The following is a 21,346-nucleotide window of genomic DNA, read 5'->3' on the forward strand; positions in this document are numbered from 1 at the left end:
CCCTCCCGGACTGTACAATTATTGAGATTTTTTGTGATGGCGTAAATCAGCCTTTAAGGGCGAGGCTGAGACGCGAGGGTCCGCGTTCGTCTCTCGCGGAATTTATGAACTTTGCCTTATTGTGTGTGGGCTCGCCGTGTACTGTGGGGGTCGCGAAGGAGGAACGCGACAACGCGGACATGGCAGCCGCGCATCCCGCGCGCAGATTGGCGGTAACGCCGGATCACGACGCCACAAACAAGTTTTCCGCCTGGATCGCTCGTGAAATGGCGGCCGTGGCGGAGTGCGCTCGAGCAATGGCGGCGACTGCGGAACCCGTTTGCAAGATGGCGGCGGCGCCGGCGTGCGCTCACAAGATGGCGGCGACGGCGGAGCCCGTCCACAAAATGGCGGCGATCACAGAGCTCCGTCACGTCACAGCCGCCATACAAGAGCCATTTAAAGTTGCAGTTACACTTCCTGAGTCTAGTCAAGTTTCCGAGTCAAGCCAAGCTGCAGCTGTATTTCCTGAGTCAAGTCAAGTTTCCAAGTCAAGTCAAGCTGCAGCTGTATTTCCTGTGTCAAGTCAAGCTGGAGCTATGTTTCCTGCGTCAAGTCAAGTCAGAACCGCTCTTAAGGCAAGTCAAGCTAAAACTGTGTTTCCTGTTTCAAATCAAGCCAGAACTGTTGTTCCTGTGTTAAGTCAAATTACTGCTGTTGCTTCTGTTTCGAGTCAAGTTACAGCCATCTTTCCTGAGCCACTGCACAAGATGGCTGCCACGCCAGAGCCACTGCACAAGATGGCTGCCACGCCAGAGCCACTGCACAAGATGGCTGCCACGCCAGAGCCACTGCACAAGATGGCCGCCGTCTCCAAGCCACTCCACAAGATGGCCGCCGTCTCCAAGCCTCTCCACAATATGGCTGCCATTCCAGAACCTGTGGTCAGCACCCGGACGCCACCTGTGGTCATGATGGCCCACGTGCTGGACACACCCCTAATGACAGTATGGGAAGCTAAAGAGGCGCTCCTTCATGTCGCGGCGGCTACCCACGAGTCAAGCCAGATCACAGCTGTTCCCTACGAGTCAAGCCAAGTCACAGTTGTTCCCCACGAGTCAAGTCACGCTACAGCTGTTGTTCCTGAGCCAAGCCATGTCGTTCACGAGGCAAGTCCCGGTACAGCGGATCTCCATGAGCCAGGCCCGGTAATAGCAGTTCCTCATGAGCCAAGTCAAGCTGCTGCTGTTATTCCAGAGCCAAGTCAAGCTTCAGCCGCTGCTCCGGAGTCAGGTCAGCCTACAGCTGTAACCTCCAAGTCCAGTCAAGCTTCCAAGTCAAGCAACGCCAAGGCTGCCGTCCCTGCGTCAAGCAACGCCAAGGCTGTCGTCCCTGCGTCAAGCAACGTCAAGGCTGTCGTTCCTGAGTCAAGTAAAGTCACTACTAATCTTCACGAACCCAGTCAAGTCATTGCTGATCTCCAAGAGTCAAGTCAGTTCACTATTGATCTTCACAAATCAGGTCAAGTCACAGCCAATTTCCACGAACCAGGTCAAACCACAGCTGATCTTCATGAGCCCAACAAAGTTATTGCTGCTGCCCCAGAGTCCAGTCACGTCCCGCCTGACGGCCCAGAGTCCAGTCACGTCCCGCCTGATGGCCCAGAGTCCAGTCACGTCCCGCCTGACGGCCCAGAGTCCAGTCACGTCCCGCCTGACGGCCCAGAGTCCAGTCACGTCCCGCCTGACGGCCCAGAGCCTCGCCATGTTTCGTTTGACTGCCCAGAGCCACGCCATGTCTCGTCTGACATCTCAGGGTCACGGCCTGTCATGACGGCCAGCTTGCTGGACCCACCACTAGTGTCAGTGAGTGCTGCAAACATCCCAGTGGCATTAACACCTTCTAAAACCACCATTAAAGAGGTCCTGCCACCCACCGCTGCTCTTCCCATAATGGCAGTTGCCTTTTGGTGTGTGTGGGCTGCACACTCAGCTCCTGAGGTCACGTCTGTTCCCGAGTCAGCTCCTGAGGTCACATCTGTTCACAAGTCAGCTTCTGAGGCCACGTCTGATCTCAAGCCTGCTCCAGAGCTCACGTCTGATCTCAAGTCTGCTCCGTCCCAGTTCCCATCTGGTCTCGGGCCTGCTCCAGAGGTCCCGACTGGTTTCAAGTCTGTTCCCGATGCCTCGTCTGACCACGAGACAGACCCAGAGGCCTCACCAGTTGGGGAAGCCGCGCCAATGCCTCCTGAGGTGTCAGCTTCGGCTGTAGATCCTCCTAGGGAGGCGGCGTCCTGCCTTAAACTCTCTGCTTCTCCTCTCATTCTGTCTGCCTCCTCTGTCACTGTTCTCCCCAGGTCCCAGTCCATGACGCGCCTCCTGTTCCGCCCCGGGGGGCGGCTGCGCCTCCTGTTACACCCCGGGGGGCGGCTGCGCCTCCTGTTACGCCCCGGGGGGCGGCTGCGCCTCCTGTTACGCCCCGGAGGGCTGCGGTACCTCCTGCTCCGCCTCCTGTTCCGCCCCGGGGGGCGGCTGCACCTCCTGTTCCGCTCTGGAGGGCTGCGGTACCTCCTGCTCCGCCTCCTGTTCCGCCCCGGAGGGCTGCTGCGCCTTCTCCCCCCATTCTGTCTGCCTCCTCTGTCCCTGCTTTCCCCAGGTCCCAGACCGTGACACAGATCCCTGTTTCGTCCTGGAGGGCTGCTCCGCCTCCTGCTCTGCCTCCTGTTCCGCCCCGGAAGGCTGCTGCACCTTCTTCCCCTATTCTGTCTGCCTCCTCTGTCCCTGCTCTCCCAAGGTCCCAGACCGTGACGCGGATTCCTGCTCCGCCTCCTGCTCCGCCCCGGAGGGCCGCTCCGCCTACTGCGGCGCCTCCTGCTCAGCCTCCGGCTCCGCCCTGGAGGGCTCTAGCGTCTCCTGCTCCGCCTCCAGCTCCGCCCTGGAGGGCTCCTGCTCCGCCTCCGGCTCTGCCCCGGAGGGTTCCTACTCTGCCTCTGGCTCCGCCCTGGAGGGCTCCTGCGCCTCCTGCTCCGCCCTGGAGGGCTCCTACGCCTCCTCCTCCGGCACCGCCCTGGAGGGCTCCTGCGCCTCCTGCTCCGCCCTGGAGGGCTCCTACGCCTCCTCCTCCGGCACCGCCCTGGAGGGCTCCTGTGCCTCCAGCTCCACCCTGGTGGGCCCCTGCCCTGCCGGTCCTGCCTCAATCACCAGGCCCTCCGCAGGGACCTGGTCCTCCAGCCCTCGCCCTGTCTCGCTCCCGCCCCACCGCTCCCCTGGACTGTTATTCTGTTGGAGCGTCTGGAAGCCGCTCCTTGGGGGGGGGCTATGTCACGAATCTGGTCGGTGTCCCGTTGTCCACTCACCACCAGATGTCACTCTCACCTCACCTACACACTCTGACTGTCACTTTGCATCTCGGACTGCATCTCCCATCCTCCACCGCTCTGATTGCGTCAGCCCCCGTGACCAATCAGGCGTTCTATAAAAACCCCGGTCCTCCTCAGTGCACTTCACGGTTGGTTGAATTATTGTATTGTTGTTATTGTTAGCGTTTCCTAGTTTCCTCGTTCCTGGTTCCTGGTTTTGTTCTCCCGCCTGGTTATCTCTTCTGGACTGTCTAGCCGCCTGCCTTTTGGTCTCTCGCTCTCGTTTATTGGATTGTTCTCTCCTACTGCCTGTGATATTCCTGTCTGCTCCCGTCTCGACCCTGCCTGTACGACCATGTCTTTGTCTAGTAGTTTCAATAAAAGCTCGCATATGGATCTGCTCGCCTCACGTCTCTCACTCCGCGTAACAGAATACTTCATAAGACCAATAAAAAAAACATTTTTAGTGAATTGTTGGCCTTCTGGAAAGTATGTTCATTTACTGTATATGTACTCAGTACTCCTTTTGCTTTAATTACTGCCTCAATTCGGCATGGCATGGAGGTGATCAGTCTGTGGCACTGCTGAGGTGGTATGGAGGCCCACGTTTCTTCGACCTTGGCCTTCAGCTCATCTGCATTTTTTGATCTCTTGTTTCTCATTTTCCTCTTGACAATACCTCATAGATTCTCTATGGGGTTCAGGTCTGGTGAGTTCGCTGGCCAGTCAAGCACATCAATGGTGCTTTTGGCGGTGTGGGCAGGATGCCAAATCCTGCTGGAAAATGAAATCAGCATCTTTAAAAAGCTGGTCAGTGCATGAAGGAAGCATGAAGTGCTCTAAAATTTCTTGGTAAACAGGTGCAGTGACTTTGGTTTTCAAAAAAAAACACAGTGGACCAACACCAGCAGATGACATTGCACCCCAAATCATCATAGACTGTGGAAACTTAACACTGGACTTCAAGTAACTTGGGCTATGAGCTTCTCCACCCTTCCTCCAGACTCAAGGACCTTGGTTTCCAAATGACATACAAAACTTGCTCTCATCTGAAAAGAGGACTTAGGACCACTGGGCAACAGTCCATTTCTTCTTCTCCTTATCCCAGGTAAGACGCCTCTGACGTTGTCTGTGAAAGAGGAATACGACAATTGTAGCCAAATTCCTTGACATGTCTGTGTGTGGTGGCTCTTGACCCCAGCCTCAGTCCATTCCTTGTGAAGTTTACCCAAATTCTTGAATTGATTTTGCTTGACAAGCCTCTCAAGGCTGCTGTTCTCTCGGTTGGTTGTGCATCTTTTTCTTCCACACTTTGTCCTTCCACTCAACGTTCTGTTAACATGCTTGGATACAGCACTCTGTGAACAGCCAGCTTCTTTGGCAATGAATGTTTGTGGCTTACCCTCCTTGTGAAGGGTGTCAATGATTGTCTTCTGGACAACTGTCAGATCAGCAGTCTTCCCCATGATTGTGTAGCCTAGTGAACCAAACTGAGAGGCTCAGGAAACCTTTGCAGGTGTTTTGAGTTGATTAACTGATTGGCATGTTGAGATAGTGAATTGGTGGGCTTTTGTTAAATGTGAGCCAAAATCATCACAATTAAAAGAACCGAAGACTTAAACTACTTCAGTCTGTGTGCATTGAATTTATTTAATACACAAGTTTCACAATTTGAGTTGAATTACTGAAATAAATTAACTTTTCCATGACATTCTAATTTATTGAGATGCACCTGTATACAATGGCATTGTAGTTTGAGATCAGTAAGATTTTTAATGCTTTTTAAAGAAGTCTTTTCTGCTCATCAAGGCTACATTTATTTAATTAAAATACAGGAAAAAATAATGTAATATTGTGAAATAGTATTGCAAATTAAAATAGTGGGTTTCTGTTGAAATATATTTCAAAATAGAATTTATTTCTGTGATGCAAAGCTGAATTTCAGCATCAATACTCCAGTCTTCCAGTCTTCAGTGTCACATGATCCTTTAGAAATCATTCTAATATGCTGATTTATTATCAATGTTAGAAACAGTTGTGCTTGAACCTGTGATATTTTTTCCAGGATTCGTTGATAAATAAAACGTTAAAAAGAACAGCATTTATTTAAAATGAAAATGTTTTGTAACAATACCACCATTCAAAGTTTAAGGTCAGTCATTTTTATCTTTCTTTCTTTCTTTGAAAGAAATTGATACTTTTATTCAGCAAGGATGTGTTAAATTAATAAAAAGTGAGAGTAGAGACATGTATTGTTAGAAAAGATTCTATTTTGATTCTATCTTTTTAACTTTTTATTAATCAAAGAACCCTGAAAAAAGTGTAACAGGTTCCAAAAAATATTAAGCAGCACAACTGTTTCCAGCATTGATAATAAATCAGTACATTAGAATGATTTCTGAAGGATCATGTAAGTAATGATACTGAAAATTCAGCTTTGCATCACAGAAATAAATTCTATTTTAATATATATTAAAATAGAAAACACTATTTTAAATTGAAATATTTTTTCACAATATTACTGTTTTTTGTATTTTTAATCACATAAATAAAAGACTTCTTTAAAAAGCATTACTAATCTTACTGATCCCAAATGTTTGACCAGCAGTGCATATACACTGTATAGATAGATAGATATTTAATTTTAGATTAAATCATACTGTTTCAATGCCTGATTTTAAAATAGTCTTGCATTGCATTCTATATTGGGCATTTAGCGTGAACAAAAAACAACAACAAACAAAACAGTTATTCATAGCTTCATAATATCTGAATCTGGCAAAAAGTCTGTTTACACCTAATAAAAACTACACAGTTAGATGCAAATCCAGTGTCGCTTATATATTTAGATGTGATTTGTTCAGAAGTGAGATTGGGCTTCCTTTGTAACATAAAGAGGAGATTCAAGAGTCCAGAACTCCTGAAATAAACTCGTGAGAATAAAGAGGAACGGAAATAACAACAGAGCAGGAGGAGAGAGAGATGTTGTCCTGCCAGCAGAGAGATATCAATCAGGCCTTCATCCAGGACCTGGCAGGGGCCGCTGAAGACACACAAACACATACACACACACAGGAGAGATTTAGCCTGTCTCTTACAAAAAGTGGTTGTAAACGTGTTGTGCTTTAAAACGTCACTTTGAGTTTAAAACCCCACTGAATACACAAGACCACTCTAAAGCACATATACACAGAGGTTAGCAAGTAAATGAGAAAACTTTACCATTAATTACTACATGGCATACAAACAGACCATCAAAGCCAATCATGATTAGTAATTCACTGCTTTCCTCAAACAGTACAGCATGGCGCTAGCAGCATGGGTTTGATTCCCAGGGAAAACAAGAACTGATAAAATGCAAATGTGCACTAAAAGCATTTGCCAAATACATACATATAAATGTGTATGTGTATGTTACATTTGTAATTGATTTGTGTTCAAATGTTCTAAATAGCAGTATAAACAACAGACCATGAGGATTCACACATCGTCACACACCTGCTGCACTTTGATGAGTGGAGAAAAACAGAAATTATAAAAGGAATAAAATAAATAGGGCTTGCCTACACAAAATATATTTCTCTTAAATAATTAACAGATTAACAAAAGAAAAAAACTCTGCTACAAGTACAGGCCACTTTCATGACACTTTTTTGTGACACTCTTAATGCATTTTATTTGTTATATATTTACTTTATTAAATGTAACTAATCGTGCAGGCGCCTCACGTGCACACACACAAATTTCACACGCAAGTTGCTAGCTTGACATTTCAGCCATTCATCAAACTAAAATGCAGTCAACCAAACATAAAAATTACACTGCTCAATTTAAAAGGTCTGTTGTAAAATGTAAAGGATGATTTACGTGGATATTGGAACACAAGTGAAGTACAAAGACTTGTTTACATCATGGACAATAGTTTTTTTTTTTTTTCTTTTAATGTCTAAATTTTAATTATTATTATTATTTTTTTTTGCATTTCAACAACATCATGGATAATAGTTTAGCAACCAAATGTTACATGGCAAAAATGGAAAGATGTCAATGAGAAAGGCTTGTGAGCCCAATGCCGTTGAGTTTCGCTTTACTTATTGATTCATTTTAGCTCAACGTTTGTGTTCTGTATTCGCTAGTCTAATTTTTGTTTTACTAGTTTAATATAAAATTTTATAGCTAGTCATTTTTCCTTTTTTGTTCTGTAATACCGTTCAATGTAAAGTTTGTTGTGAATTAAGTAGAACTAAATATATGTTTATAAATGTTTCGTTATATCAAATGGTATTTAATATACATACTGTATAAATTAATGCTTTTGTTTGCAAATATAAGGTTAAAGCATGTATTTAGAGTAAGATCAGAGTCGTAAACTCTAGGAGCAAGGCTTCTAAATCTGGGTGTTTTTAGGGGTGTGATACTTAAATGCCGATTGTTTTCAGCCGCCACATTTATCAACGTACAATCATTCGTACGATGAGATTGGCAGCATACAAATGTTTCATGAATGACACGTAAACTCTGTCGTAAGTTGATTTGTGCGCACGGATCTGAGCTCATTTCTACGTTCGATTGATAAATGAGGCCCATAGACTTTACCTAGGTATATTTTGTGACACATTTTTGATTTTTGTTTACTATTATTATCCTCTCACACTTTTTTATCCGCCCGAGATAATGAAACCATCCGCAATCTATTAACTAGAGGAAAATCTCCCTTCGTCCTACCTGTTTTCGTAGGCTACTGCTCATTCTGTGTGCTCAAGAACTGTCGACACTCCCACAGACAATCTCCAGTGTTTCCCATATGTTGATTTATTTGTGGCGAGCTACCACAATATCCACATCGATCGCCACATTCGTCTATTAAAGTGCTCCTATTATGCCATTTTCCGTGAACCCTCACTGCTGTGATTGGTCAGATGGCGCAGTCATACAGCGCGTGTCAGAAAACGAAACACCCACTGCCGTAACTGAATGACAGCCCTGGAGACTTGGGACTCAATACATCAGAAAAGATGGCATCGATTTAACTTTACCAGTTCAAGCCGGAATGACTATGAACAATGAAATGGTTAAAGTGGCTGATCAACAAGTTAGCATGGACTACCGTGGAAAGTGCTCGCAATTTGCTTATATAAGCAGCTGGGCACACCTCTGCGTTGTAAACTTCAACAATGTATGATGCATTAAGCGGCTTTCACACCGAACGCGGAAAGCGCTGCGCTGGCCGCTGGGTTCAGCCCTTCAGAGTGCAACAAAAGTTCAGCTCATTTGAACTCACTCGCTTTGATCAACGCAGAAACAAGCCGTCCTTGCGCGGCGCAAGCAATTGAAATGAATGGGTTTCATAGTGCGGCGCATTCCGCATTTGGTGTGAAAGCCACTTCATTCGCCATCCTTTATTATAACTCCAACTAATGAGACAGAGCTGAGAGTCAAGCTGCATCAATCACAAATTTTTAGACTACAGTGGGCCCACAGATGAACAACAGAACTACAGAAACGTGAGTTACACTGTAAAAAACAATTTGTTGAGTCAACTTAAAATAATTTGTAACCTGGCTGCCTTAAAATTTTAAGTTCAGTCAACTCAAAAAAAAGTTTATTCAACTTGAAATGTTACATTATACTAAGTGACAACTTAGATATTTGAGTTGAATGAACTTAAAATTTAAAGGCAGCTGGGTTACTTACCCATCTGTTAAGTTTAGCAAACACAAATATCTAAGTTGTTACTTAGTACAACTTAACATTTCAAGTTGAATAAACAAATTTTAGTTGACTGAACTTAAAATTTTAAGGCAGCAGCATAACAAACTATTTTAAGCTGACTCAGCAAATTGTGTTTTTTATTTTTTACAGTGTACCCGGTCAGCAAGACATGTGCAGGGTTGTTATACAACATAACATACACAACTACGATTTTGAACGATCACTAGAAAATACAATCTTTGTAGATGCATCTTTTGGAAGTGAATATAAAACAAATTTACTCTACAGCGTAGGATACAGCGTCTTCTCAACATGACGTAAACCACATGGAAATTTTACTGTGTTTGTGGGCAGGCACGTTGTTTGTGACGTAGAACGTGGGCAGACATTATGCAACAGAATAAGATTTGAATTCCTGACGACTCGTTCAGGCAATTGTGAGCTGACTCTTTTTTTTGATAGACAATAACTTTATTTATCGTGCACTGTCGGCGTCACAACTTTGCAGATTTATGTTCACATACAGCTACATGACACACTGCATGAAAGATCATATTTGAAAAGGCATAATAGGAGCACTTTAATATGCTCATAGTTTGTTACTCAGATGCAGGCAGTGTGCTGAATGAGACAAAACAGTAATATAGCCAAAACCATTGCATATAGTCGTTTTCTAGTAAAATAATGAGTGCATGACGCCCCTGAGTTAGATGTATATTGATTTAATCAGACGATGTCACGATTATAAATCAGGATTTAAGGAATAGCCTCTAGTGAGAGTGATTCCTGGTTAACGTAGTATTAATGGGTCGTGTTTACTATTTATACTTGTTTTATGTATGACAACAGAAAATATAATGTGATTTAGTTATATTACAGTATGTGACAGTTCATAGAGTAGGACAGATCTGAAGTGCCAAAACTCATCTGAACACAAACTTGATGCAATGATGTCATAAATATGCAAATTAATATGTGACATTACCTGCCGCCACAAGTCTCACAAAATCCTGTGCGAAACACTGAGGGCTGGGATTTGACACAAAGTTCACAATTTGCTTTGATTCTGATTCACAAACTTGTGATTCAATTCAATTTACTGGAAATTTTCCACTTTTTTGCGACCCTAGTTATAACTGTGTTTTGTGTTGTTGCAAGGCATTCCAAACAAACAGATTTCACCAAGTGAAGTGAACTACAAATATCCCCTGACGGGTGTGTAAATGAACATCCAGCCGACACACACAGTGTCCCAATGACCAGAAACAGCATTTGGATACTAATGCAGGTCTGCAGTTCACAGAGATGAAGCTGAACGAATATTCACCATCAGTTCCCATTAGCAGTGCTGCCAGAGAGACAGACATAAAACCAGAAACAGATTCAGGCATATTCCATTGAAATAAAGAATAGCATGCAAAAGATATTATGTAGCAATAAATGTTTCAAAGAGTCAAATTCATGGCTGACACATGGCCTTATCACATTTAATGTCTTAAAATGCAAAAATTAATTAACATATCTCCAAAAATGTTAAATGTAATTATTTGTTCTATAAACTCGATGCTAGACTCAAAATCACCTAACTAAAAAATTGTGTCATGAGTTAAATGCAGTTAAAAATACAGCTCTATTAGACTTCATCCAAAAACTTACATACAAATTCACTTTTTTTTTTAATATACCAGCATCTAGGCCTGGTAAATTTGTTTGCTGTGATGAGAGGAACTCCTATGTGAAATTTTAAGTCTCCAGCTTATAGGTGGTAACGTGGCTGATGTCTTTAATACTGCTAATTTAACTGCTAGTTGCTAGGCAACCATACATCCCGTCCATCCCAAAATTACACAAAATGCAATTAGCCACAGACTTTTCATGCATGCAAAGTTTGGTGAGTGTTCATCATAGAGATCAAACATTATAGCTGTAAAGTAAGGACGAATAATACAAACAACAACAGGAGAGCAGCATAAATAATCTGGATTTAGCACCAAAAACACTTCATTTTCATTCATATGCTTTTCATAGCATTAATGATGACATACATATGCAAATATAGACTAGAACTAAACACTGCTGATGCAATGCAAACAAATAATGCGGATGAGCAAGACTTACTAAGTGTATCATCTCACCACTATATATAGACAGAGCTTACGCTGAGCTCCAGAACAAACAGAGCATGTTTTAAAGTACTAAGCTTAAACACACTGACCCTGGCATCCAAATCCCACTCCTACATAATGAAATAACCATCCAAATAGAGTTCATTAGATGTCAAGATGGCAGATCTCACTGAGACCGGTACACATTTGCTCCTCAATTCCGATGAGAAAACGAGACAGACGGAGAGTTTAACACACACAGCCTTTTGATGTTTTTTTCACTTGACAGTAATGCACAAACAGAACTACCAGTTGTCCATTTGCAATTTGTGGGCTTAAAGCTGCTGTTAGTGATGTTAACTAACATCTGCAACTGAATTTGACTGCCACATCTTCAAAATCCTGTCCACCAAACCCAACAGGCAGCCTTCTGATCCACCAAGACAATACTGCCTTCAAGTCATTTTTTGTTGTCTGCAGAGCCTGAGGCTGTCACAGAGACACATCTGATATCTCACACAGTGCTATTCCGAAAAATATTGCTTGCCAGAAAAGTTATATATTGATGTTATGTAAGAAAAAAGTTGTAATCAAGGCAATGCTATTATTTTATAGCAATCGTTCGCCACTGCAGCAAACATGCGTACACTGTGCCTCAATATTTTTTTTCAAAATAACAGTTGTGGCACAGCTGATAAAAGGTAATTTCTAGCAAAATACATCAGAGAGTTTTCACCTTTTGGTGCTAGTCTGAGAGTAGCAAAACAGTGATTTCTTTACTGAAGAAAGTTGATTGTATGACAGTGTAACAGTTTTCATATGTGAAAGTGACTTTGATGTAGTCCCACAGTGCTCAAAACCCTGATACTAAACACAAGTGCCTCTCAGGACGTGATGTGCTATCACTATTTCACAATCTCTGCATCCACTATAATGGTGTTTTTTCATTGGGGTTGCAGCAAACTTCCAAAAGATAGCTTTATATGGGGTCGTTCACCCAGAAATGAAAATTCTTTCATTAATTACTCACCCTCATGTCGTTCCAAACCTGTAAGACCCTTGTTTGTCCTTGTTGCATCTTCGGAACACAAATTATTATTAATTTTTCTTGAAATCCAAGAGCTTTCGGACCCTGCATACACAGCAACGCAACTACCACGTTCAAGGCCAATGTCCCATGTGACATCAGTGGTTCAATCGAAATCTTATAAAGCTGTAAGAATACTTTTTGTGTGCAAAGAAAACAATAATAAAGACTTTATTCAAGAATTTCTTTCTTCCATGTCAGTCTCTGGTGCGTTCACAAGAGTACCATGTAGAATGTCCATCTCTCTCTGTTCATCGTCTGTATATTCTGGTTTAAATAAGTAAGGCTGAGCAAAAAACTTCTTTCAATCAGTAACAAAGCATATTTCTTTTCATCAATAACTAAAAAAAAAAGAAAAGGAAAAAAGAAAACATACCAAAGCAGAATCTTTAATCTTTTGGATTATTGTTGAACCACTGAAGTCACATGGACTATTTTAACAATGTCCTTACTACCTTTTTGGGTAGTAAGGTAGTAAATTATTATATTATATTATATTATATTATATTATATTATAGAAAAAAATCATAAGTAAATACGAAAAATAAAGATGTAACAAAACAAAGCAGAATCTTTATTTTTTTGGAATCACAAAATGAATCATATATATTTAATATATCATCTACATTTATTAAAGTATATATGTGTCAAAGACAAAAAATGGTTTAAGCATAAAAACAATAAGTGTAATACTGCTTTAAATTGTTGAAATGTCATTCCGTGTAACAATCTTCAGGCATATTTACAAAAATCAATTTATGACATTAATAGACGGATTACTTTCACCCCAAAAACTAATTATTGTAATTCTACATCTTTAAAATTTGTCACTATCCTAGGTTTAGCCCATTTGTCAGTAAGAATTTTTTTACTCATTTAAACACAATACAATTTAATATGCTCCCTTATTCTTTTATATATTTTAATATGTACAAGTCATGTTGTTTGAATTTTTGCATAAATATTGTGCTACACTGAATGACAATGTAACATTATTTCAACCAAATGTTTACATTACATTAAGTTACGAAAATATATAAAAACGTATGTAAATAAATAATTATACACATTAAATATATCAAAGACATCATACACGCACACAAGTCTGGATACAACACCGAAATTCAGAAGTAGACTCCTTTCTAGGGATATCCAGCTAACTTACATAAACCGGTAATAATATCAATATCAAAGCAAATAATATCAAAGCATTAATGGAAAGTCCAACAGAAAATGTTCTTCTTGAGAACTTAAAAAGCTTTCATCCAAGTCAAAAAAAAAAAAAAAAAGAACACATTTTCCCTTCCTGTATCCCCCATCTACATGCATCAAGGAGCTTTACACACTTAAGATCTGGTAAAACTAAACACAACCCTGAACATCAACTTTTTACTAAACTCCACACAGTTTGATATTTATTTTGATATCACCATACTAATTTCAGTAATTCTTTGAAACAGGATCAAATGTTTTAGACTAGGAACACTAACTAATACTACAAAACATTCAATAATTCATCAAATCCATTGCTGATACTCACTAGTGTTTGTACTGCTGATTTCCCTCCAAAATGATGTCACTTCCTTTTGAATGATGTCACTATGGAACTGCCTTTTTTAAAGGCATATGATGGAATGGGATATTGAGAACACATGGCAAACCTAAAATATCACTATCAGTTAAAACAATACTCAACATACTGTAGTTTCTATGCATGCTTTATTTAGTCCCAAGTGATTATGCAGCAGAAGGGAAATTATTTATGCTTTTGCACTGATAATAGTCAAACCCTGATCTTAACTTAAATCGAGCAGTAAAGCAATTCTGAGCTAAGCCCGAACTGAAATCTCACCATGCAGAGCTCTGAAGGACCCTGGGCTCACATGGGCTCTAATATTTCAGATGCCTTGAGATATACTTAAAATAGGTCACTTTTGATGACCAGATATAACTGGTCTATGATGCTGGGATCAAAGTACACCCAGAAGCTCAGGCCAAATGTATTACCACAGCAATTGTGCTCTGATATCAGTCCAAACATACAGAGGCCTTTAATGAAAAGCATCGTCTCTGATACGGGATCTATTTAAGTATCTCTCATATACAGAAGAACACAGACTGCGGAGATCTCAGTGCATTTGAATTGATCCAAAATGTCAAGTGTTTATATAATCTCATACTGACTCTTTTCCTTTTTCCTCCCACAAGCAATTTCTCTCTGTCTCTCTCGCCCATTTAGTCAGTACTTTACAAGCAGCTTCATTTTCTTTCCGAAACAAGCCACCACGACCAAACCAAGACAACAATTCGACTGCAGTATGTGTTTCTCTTCCATTAAGCACAGCACACACTCCACAGCTTGGTTTTGTCATCTAAGACATATTTCAAGGAATTGGCAGGCTTTTTTTGCCAAATGGACATAATTTTGGCACTATTCACTCAAACCACAACACAAAATGTTCCAGGCAAATGCAATAGGCCTGTTTGTTGCTGCTGTTTTTATGTGCCTGCTTTAAATGCACAATTTTCTTCTCGGGTACCTGGCCTACCATCACAAAATTGGCTAAAATTGACAACTACTGATTGAAATGCTGCAGTCTATTTTGCTGCAGGTATTTTTTAATGCTTTAGTACAGTCAAAAAAGAAAGATCTCAGTCTAAGCATGAACTGACTTCTGACTTCTGTTCTACCACACATCATCAAATCTTTTTAAATATGCAGACTAAATTTAGCATGTATCAAAACAAGTACTTTCAAAAAACTTTTACGTCATGTGCAACATTCGTTAGATTTAATTTCAGTTTAAAAATACATCTACAAGACTCAATAATACATATTAATATGTATATTGTCTGATATACACAGAGTTATGTAAAGAGAAGTAAAATTGCAATAATGACTTGTGATAGCCTTGGTAACATCAATATGAATAGGTTGAAAATGACAAAACAATCCAGTCAGGAGTGTTTTGCCTTGTATGGCAAGATTTTCCAGAAAAAGTGCAATATTAATGTATGTCTGTATTGAGGTTTCCTGGATAATTAAAAACGGTATACTATCCAGCTTTTATTGATTACTTTGTTACAAAAAACAAACAAACAATAAAACACACACATACACTACAAATTAAAAATGTTAAAAATGTAGGGTGTTAAGATTTGTTGTTTTAATATTTTATGCTCACAAAGACTGTAATTAGTTGATTAAAAATACAATAAAAACAATTATGTTTTTTTGAAAAAAGATTATGATTAAAAAAACTGTATATATATATATATATATATATATATTCAGGATTTTTTGATAAATAGAAAGATTAAAAGAACAGCATTTATATGATTTTTGTAAAAGTCAATGAGCAAAGACAATGTAAAAGTCTTACTGTCACATTTGACCAGCTTAATGTCCTTGCTGAATAAATGTAATTGCATTAACAAAAATGTACTGACCCCCACATTTTTGAACAGTAGTGTATATTTAAAGAGTAAATTTGTAAAAACTGATTTTTGAATTTTTTCAAAAACCATGTTTTTTCATTATGCATTCCAGTTAATCTCAATCAAACTGCAGTTGGGTTATTTTGATTAAGTAAAAAAATAAATAAATAAATAAAAAATACAGCCTACTAATGCAATAAAACACAATAAAAACATGATAACATAATAAAAAACATTATTTTTTAAAATTTAAAAAATGACTCAATAAACTCAAAACTTAATCTTACACTCTATAATAATAAATATTAAGATATTATACTATACTATTAACTATTCTCGTAATATTTCGACATTATTCTCGTAATTTCGATTTAATGCTTGTAATTTCAACTTTATTCTTGTAATATTTCCACATTATTCTTGTAATTTCAACATTATTCTTGTTAGTTTGACTTTATTCTCGAAATATTTTGACTTTATTCTCGTAAAAGATATTATACTTGTAATTTCAACATTATTCTCATAATTTCGACTTAATTCTCATAATATTTCGACATTCTTGTAATTTCGACTTTATTCTCAAAATATTTTGACTTTACTCTTGTAATTTTCGACTTTAATCTCGTAATCTTGGATTTCTTTTTTTTATGTGGCACTAAATGGCATCATTTCCAATTCTGATAATAATAAGAAATGTTTCTTGAGCAGCAAATCAGCATATTAGAATGATTTCTAAACAATCATGTGACACTGAAGACTGAAAATGATATAAAATATACTATTAAATATAATGAAAATATACTAAATAAAAATATTATATATATATATATATATAAAATAAACATTAAATAATAAATAAAAGTTATTCTTTAAGTAAAAAAAAAATACAGCCAACTAACACAATAAAATGCAATAAAAACATTAAAAAACAAAAATTATTTTTTAAAATAAAAAATGACTCTTAAACTCTAAAAACTTCATCTTAAACTCTATAATAATAACTATAATGCTATTATTCTATACTATTAACTATTCTCGTAATAACTCAACATTATTCTCGTAATTTCAGCTTCATTCTCAAAATATTTTGACTTCATTCTCGTAATGTTTCCACATTATTCTTTTAATTTCAACATTATTCTCATAAATTTGACTTTATTCTCAAAATATTTAGACTTTATTCTCGTAATACTTCGACTTTATTCTCATAATTTTGACTTTATTCTCGAAATATTTTGACTTTATTCTCGTCATTTTGACTTTATTCTTGAAAAATTATAACTTAAATTTTTTTTGCCACTAAAATGCCGTCATACTGTCGTTTCCAACTGTGATAATAATAAGAAATGTTCCTTGAGCAGCAAATCAGCATATTAGAATGATTTCTGAAGGATCATTTGACACTGAAGACTGAAAATGATATAAAATATACTATTAAATATACTGAAAAAAATACTATTAAATAAAAAATATAATAATATTAAATAATAATACATATAAATAATAATAATAATAATAATTAACATTAAATAATAAATAAAATGTATTATTTTAAAATAAAACAATAAACATACAATATATGAGAAATAAAACATTTAAATTAATTTTAAAAAAGTGCTGGGACCACTGAAAACATTGGCAGGGCAAGAAGAAATCTGCATGCATCCTTACTTTTGAACCTTGGCGCATAATCAAACACTGCCAGACATCAGAGCTGATACAAACATCATTTTTCAGTCAAACTGGAGGAGGCCTGCAATAAAATATTCACTGAAACAGAATTACCATCACCTGAATAATATTCAGGTAAATGTGTCTGTCTCTTTTGCTTTTCGTATCAGTACCTCAACAGATACACTTGTTCCTGTTTTGCTTAAGTGGCCCAGAGGGTCCCTTTGGCTGTTTTGCCTCATCACACTCTGCTAGAGCGAGAAACTCAAAACAAACTAATTATTTAAACACATAAACAGACCGAGCAAAATATCCATTTAACTGCTCCCTGTTACTCCGACTACATTTCCCAGCAGGCCTCTGCCTCGATGCACTTTCCTGAGTCAACACACGGATGCTGAACAAACTCTCTGACCCACGGCATGTGCGGAGAGAAGAGAGGGAGAGAAAGAGAAGGGAAAAAAGAGAAAAAAAAAATTTGAAGAGGGAAACACAGGAAACTCGCACGTAGTAGCCAACACCTGTCACATCAACAAACAGACAGTGTTGTCAAACGCTCGGTTGAGCACTACAGCGGCGAGTGGCTCCTTTATAAACGCATGACGCGGCGTAGCATCGCCTGCACGCAGATACTGTATGTGATAAACGGCCCCAGCGTGCCTCCAACACAAAAACACCATCTGTGGCTCCACACACACAAACACACACACTCACACACACACATTTTCAGTCAAGAAAGCAACAGGTAACTGTCTGTCGAGCTTGCAGCATGACATCAGGCTAGTTTGACACTGAAATGAACATCTGAAAATTCACCTTTAAGATTATTATACAAACTTTTTAATCAACTGAGCAAGCTAGCATAGGTAGCCCCTGCTGGTAGATGTTGCAAATTCACCATTTATCCTTCTCTGTTGAGTTGCTGTGTATTGTGACAGAATACATCTTTTGCAACATTTAAATTGCAAATAATTCATGGGCAGATGTTTAACCAGCACCGATTTCCTTTTTGGAAAGCTCTTAAAAGCGTGAAATGGACTTATAATGTTACCTGTCTGATGCATTTGACGTCATAGCTCAGGATAATCACTAGTGAAGGGTTTGGGACTGTGGAGTTCTGATTTATGATTTTTCAGACGAAAATCCATTAGAAAAAGCATATCTCTCCTCTATATGCTGAAGGATTTTGGGTATCATTTATATCTGTAATGACTGGAAGCAATTTTACAACTCATATTTTGTATGTAACATAATTTTGCACACTAAAAATATACACTACCATTCAATGTTTTTGTGCAATAAATTTATAATTTTTTAAATAATATGTTTATTCAGCAAGGTTGCATTAAATTGATTAAAATTGTTACAAAAATCGTTGCAAAAAATTTAAATTCAGAAAAACGTGGCATGGTTTACACTGTTTCCTACTACAGTGATTTAGTGCCACGTTAAAAAATAAAAAAAACACCTAAGATTATGAGATTAAAGTTGTAATATTTTGAGATAACGTCGATATATTACAAGAATAAATTTGAAATATTACGAGAATAAAGTCGAAATCCTACGAGAATAAAGTTGAAATATTTCGAGAATAAAGTTCAAATGTTTAGACTAAAGTCCAAATTACGAGAATAGATTCAAAATGTTTCGAGAATAAAGTCGAAATTACGAGAACAGAGTCGAAATGTTTCAATAATAAAGTCGAAATCCTACGAGAATAAAGTTGATATATTTCAAGAATAAAGTCTAAATGTTTAGAAACTAAAGTCAAAATTACGAGAATAGAGTATTAATCTTGTGATTGCTACAAATTAATTCTCATAATTTTGACTTTATTCTCGAAATATTTTGACTTTATTCTCGAAATATTTCATCTTTATTTTCGAAACATTTTGACTTTATTTTTAAAATATAAAGACTTTAATCTCATGATTGCTACAAATTAATTCTCGTAATTTTCACTTTATTCTCAAAATATTTTGACTTTATTCTCAAAACATTTCGATTTCATTCTAGTAATTTCGACTTTATTCTTGTAATATTTCAGCTTTATTCTCGAAATATTTCGACTTTATTCTTGTAATATTTTGACATAATTCTCATAATTTCTACTTTATTCTTGAAATATAAAGATTTTAATCTCATGATTGCTAAAAATTAATTCTCATAATTTTGACTTTATTCTCGAAATATTTTGACTTTATTCTCAAAACATTTTGACTTTATTCTTGTAATATTTCAACTTTATTCTTGTAATTTCAACTTTATTCTCCAAATATTAAGACTTTAATAGATTTTTTTAGACACGTCATAGTTTTCAACTCTGATAATAATAAGAAATGTTTCTTGAGCAGCAAATCAGCATATTAGAATGATTTCTGAAGGATCATGTGACACTGAAGAAAAAAAAAATCAGTTTTGCATCACAGGAGTAAATTACATTTTGAAATATATTAAAATAGAAAATAGTTGTTTTAAATTGTAATAATATTTCACAATATTACTGTACGTTTGATCAAATGAATGCAGCCTTGGTGAGCATAAGAGACTTTTTTTCTAAAACATTTAAAAAATCTTACCAACCCCTTAACAACTTTTAAACGGTAGTGTACATTTTCATTTAATTTCATCATTTCAGATTTCTATCACAATCTTCATGAACCCCAAGAGCTTTGTAAACCCCAGCAGGGAAATCTTGAATTACACCACAGAAAATTAAATGAACGTTATAACAAGCCACCTGCCAAACTTCGATCAATAGCAGACCAGACCGCTCACAGGAAGCAGCAGCATGCTTCAGATTCATCATGAAGAGAGAGGCCAGAGATACTTACCATTTGGACTTTCCTCATCAATGGTGACGATAGTGGCAGGTGGACCCGACCGTGACAACTTACACTCTGTGTCAGAAACAGAAAGTAAGAGAAATACAGTGAGACTCAAATTGGCCATCACATTCATCACAACACATCTTTCATATCTCACTACATCACTACATGATGAATACAGCAGTGTTAAATGATTTTATTGGGTGAATAAGTGGAGTCATAGAAAGAGAAGTGAGAAGCCTCTCATGATGTGGTAGAGGAAAGAAAGCAATCTTACCCTCATAGTGCCAGTCTGAGGGACGTTAGTGTCAGCAGCAGTGAGAAAAGAAAAGAAGAGAAGGAAAGATACATATGAGAAGAAAGACAGCCTGAGAGAGATAAACAGCACAGGGTTGCGCGCCATTCAGAACTGAACTAAAAGTGCTTTTAAATTCCAATCCAGTTCTTGAATTTGAGGAAAAATAATGCAGAAATAAAGAAGTAGAATTAAAATGAAATGAAATTCAAAGATATTTAATCATGCATTTCCTCATTTCTTAAAAAAACTTTGGATAAAAGCCTTTGCTAAATGACTAAATGTAAATATAAAAGAAAATTCCATAGTTCATTCCCATTTGTATATGATTAGATCTAGAATTCCTGGCACAATAAATAAATAAATTGATTCTAAATAAGTAAATGAATTAATTATAAATAAGTAAACAAAAAAACTAACAAATAAATAAATAGTGAATCTAAGTATATTAGAAAATTTCTAATTCCTACATATAGGCTATAAATAAATTCATTTTTATAATCTTGCTATACTGCTAACTGAATAACGTAAATATATATTAATAGAAAAATATATATATATATATATATATATATATATATATATAAATGTTTTTAAAAAATATATTTTTTATATACTACTACTACTACTACTAATAGTAATAATAATAATAATAATAATAATAATAACTAAATATATATATATATATATATATATATATATATATATATATATATATGACTTCGGAATTTTCTAATATAATTATTTCATATTAATCATATTCATATTAATCATATTTTAATATTTTAATAATATTTTAAATATTTAATATATGTAGTAACTGGATAAAAGCCTCTGCTCAATTACTAAATGTAAATATAAAAAATTATAATT

General features: G+C 37.5%; 1 protein-coding gene across 1 annotated transcript in view; it reads right to left on the minus strand.

Annotated features, from left to right (window-relative positions):
* Positions 1–21,346, minus strand: part of pcdh15a (protocadherin-related 15a) — a 274,694-nt gene that overhangs the window by 167,037 nt on the left and 86,311 nt on the right. The window contains 2 exon segments of the mRNA XM_051125245.1: positions 20,185–20,250; positions 20,456–20,470. Of these exon segments, the coding sequence (XP_050981202.1) occupies positions 20,185–20,250; positions 20,456–20,470 (81 nt within the window).

Source organism: Labeo rohita, chromosome 13 (assembly GCF_022985175.1).
Source record: "Labeo rohita strain BAU-BD-2019 chromosome 13, IGBB_LRoh.1.0, whole genome shotgun sequence".
NCBI classification, from domain to species: Eukaryota; Metazoa; Chordata; class Actinopteri; order Cypriniformes; family Cyprinidae; genus Labeo; species Labeo rohita.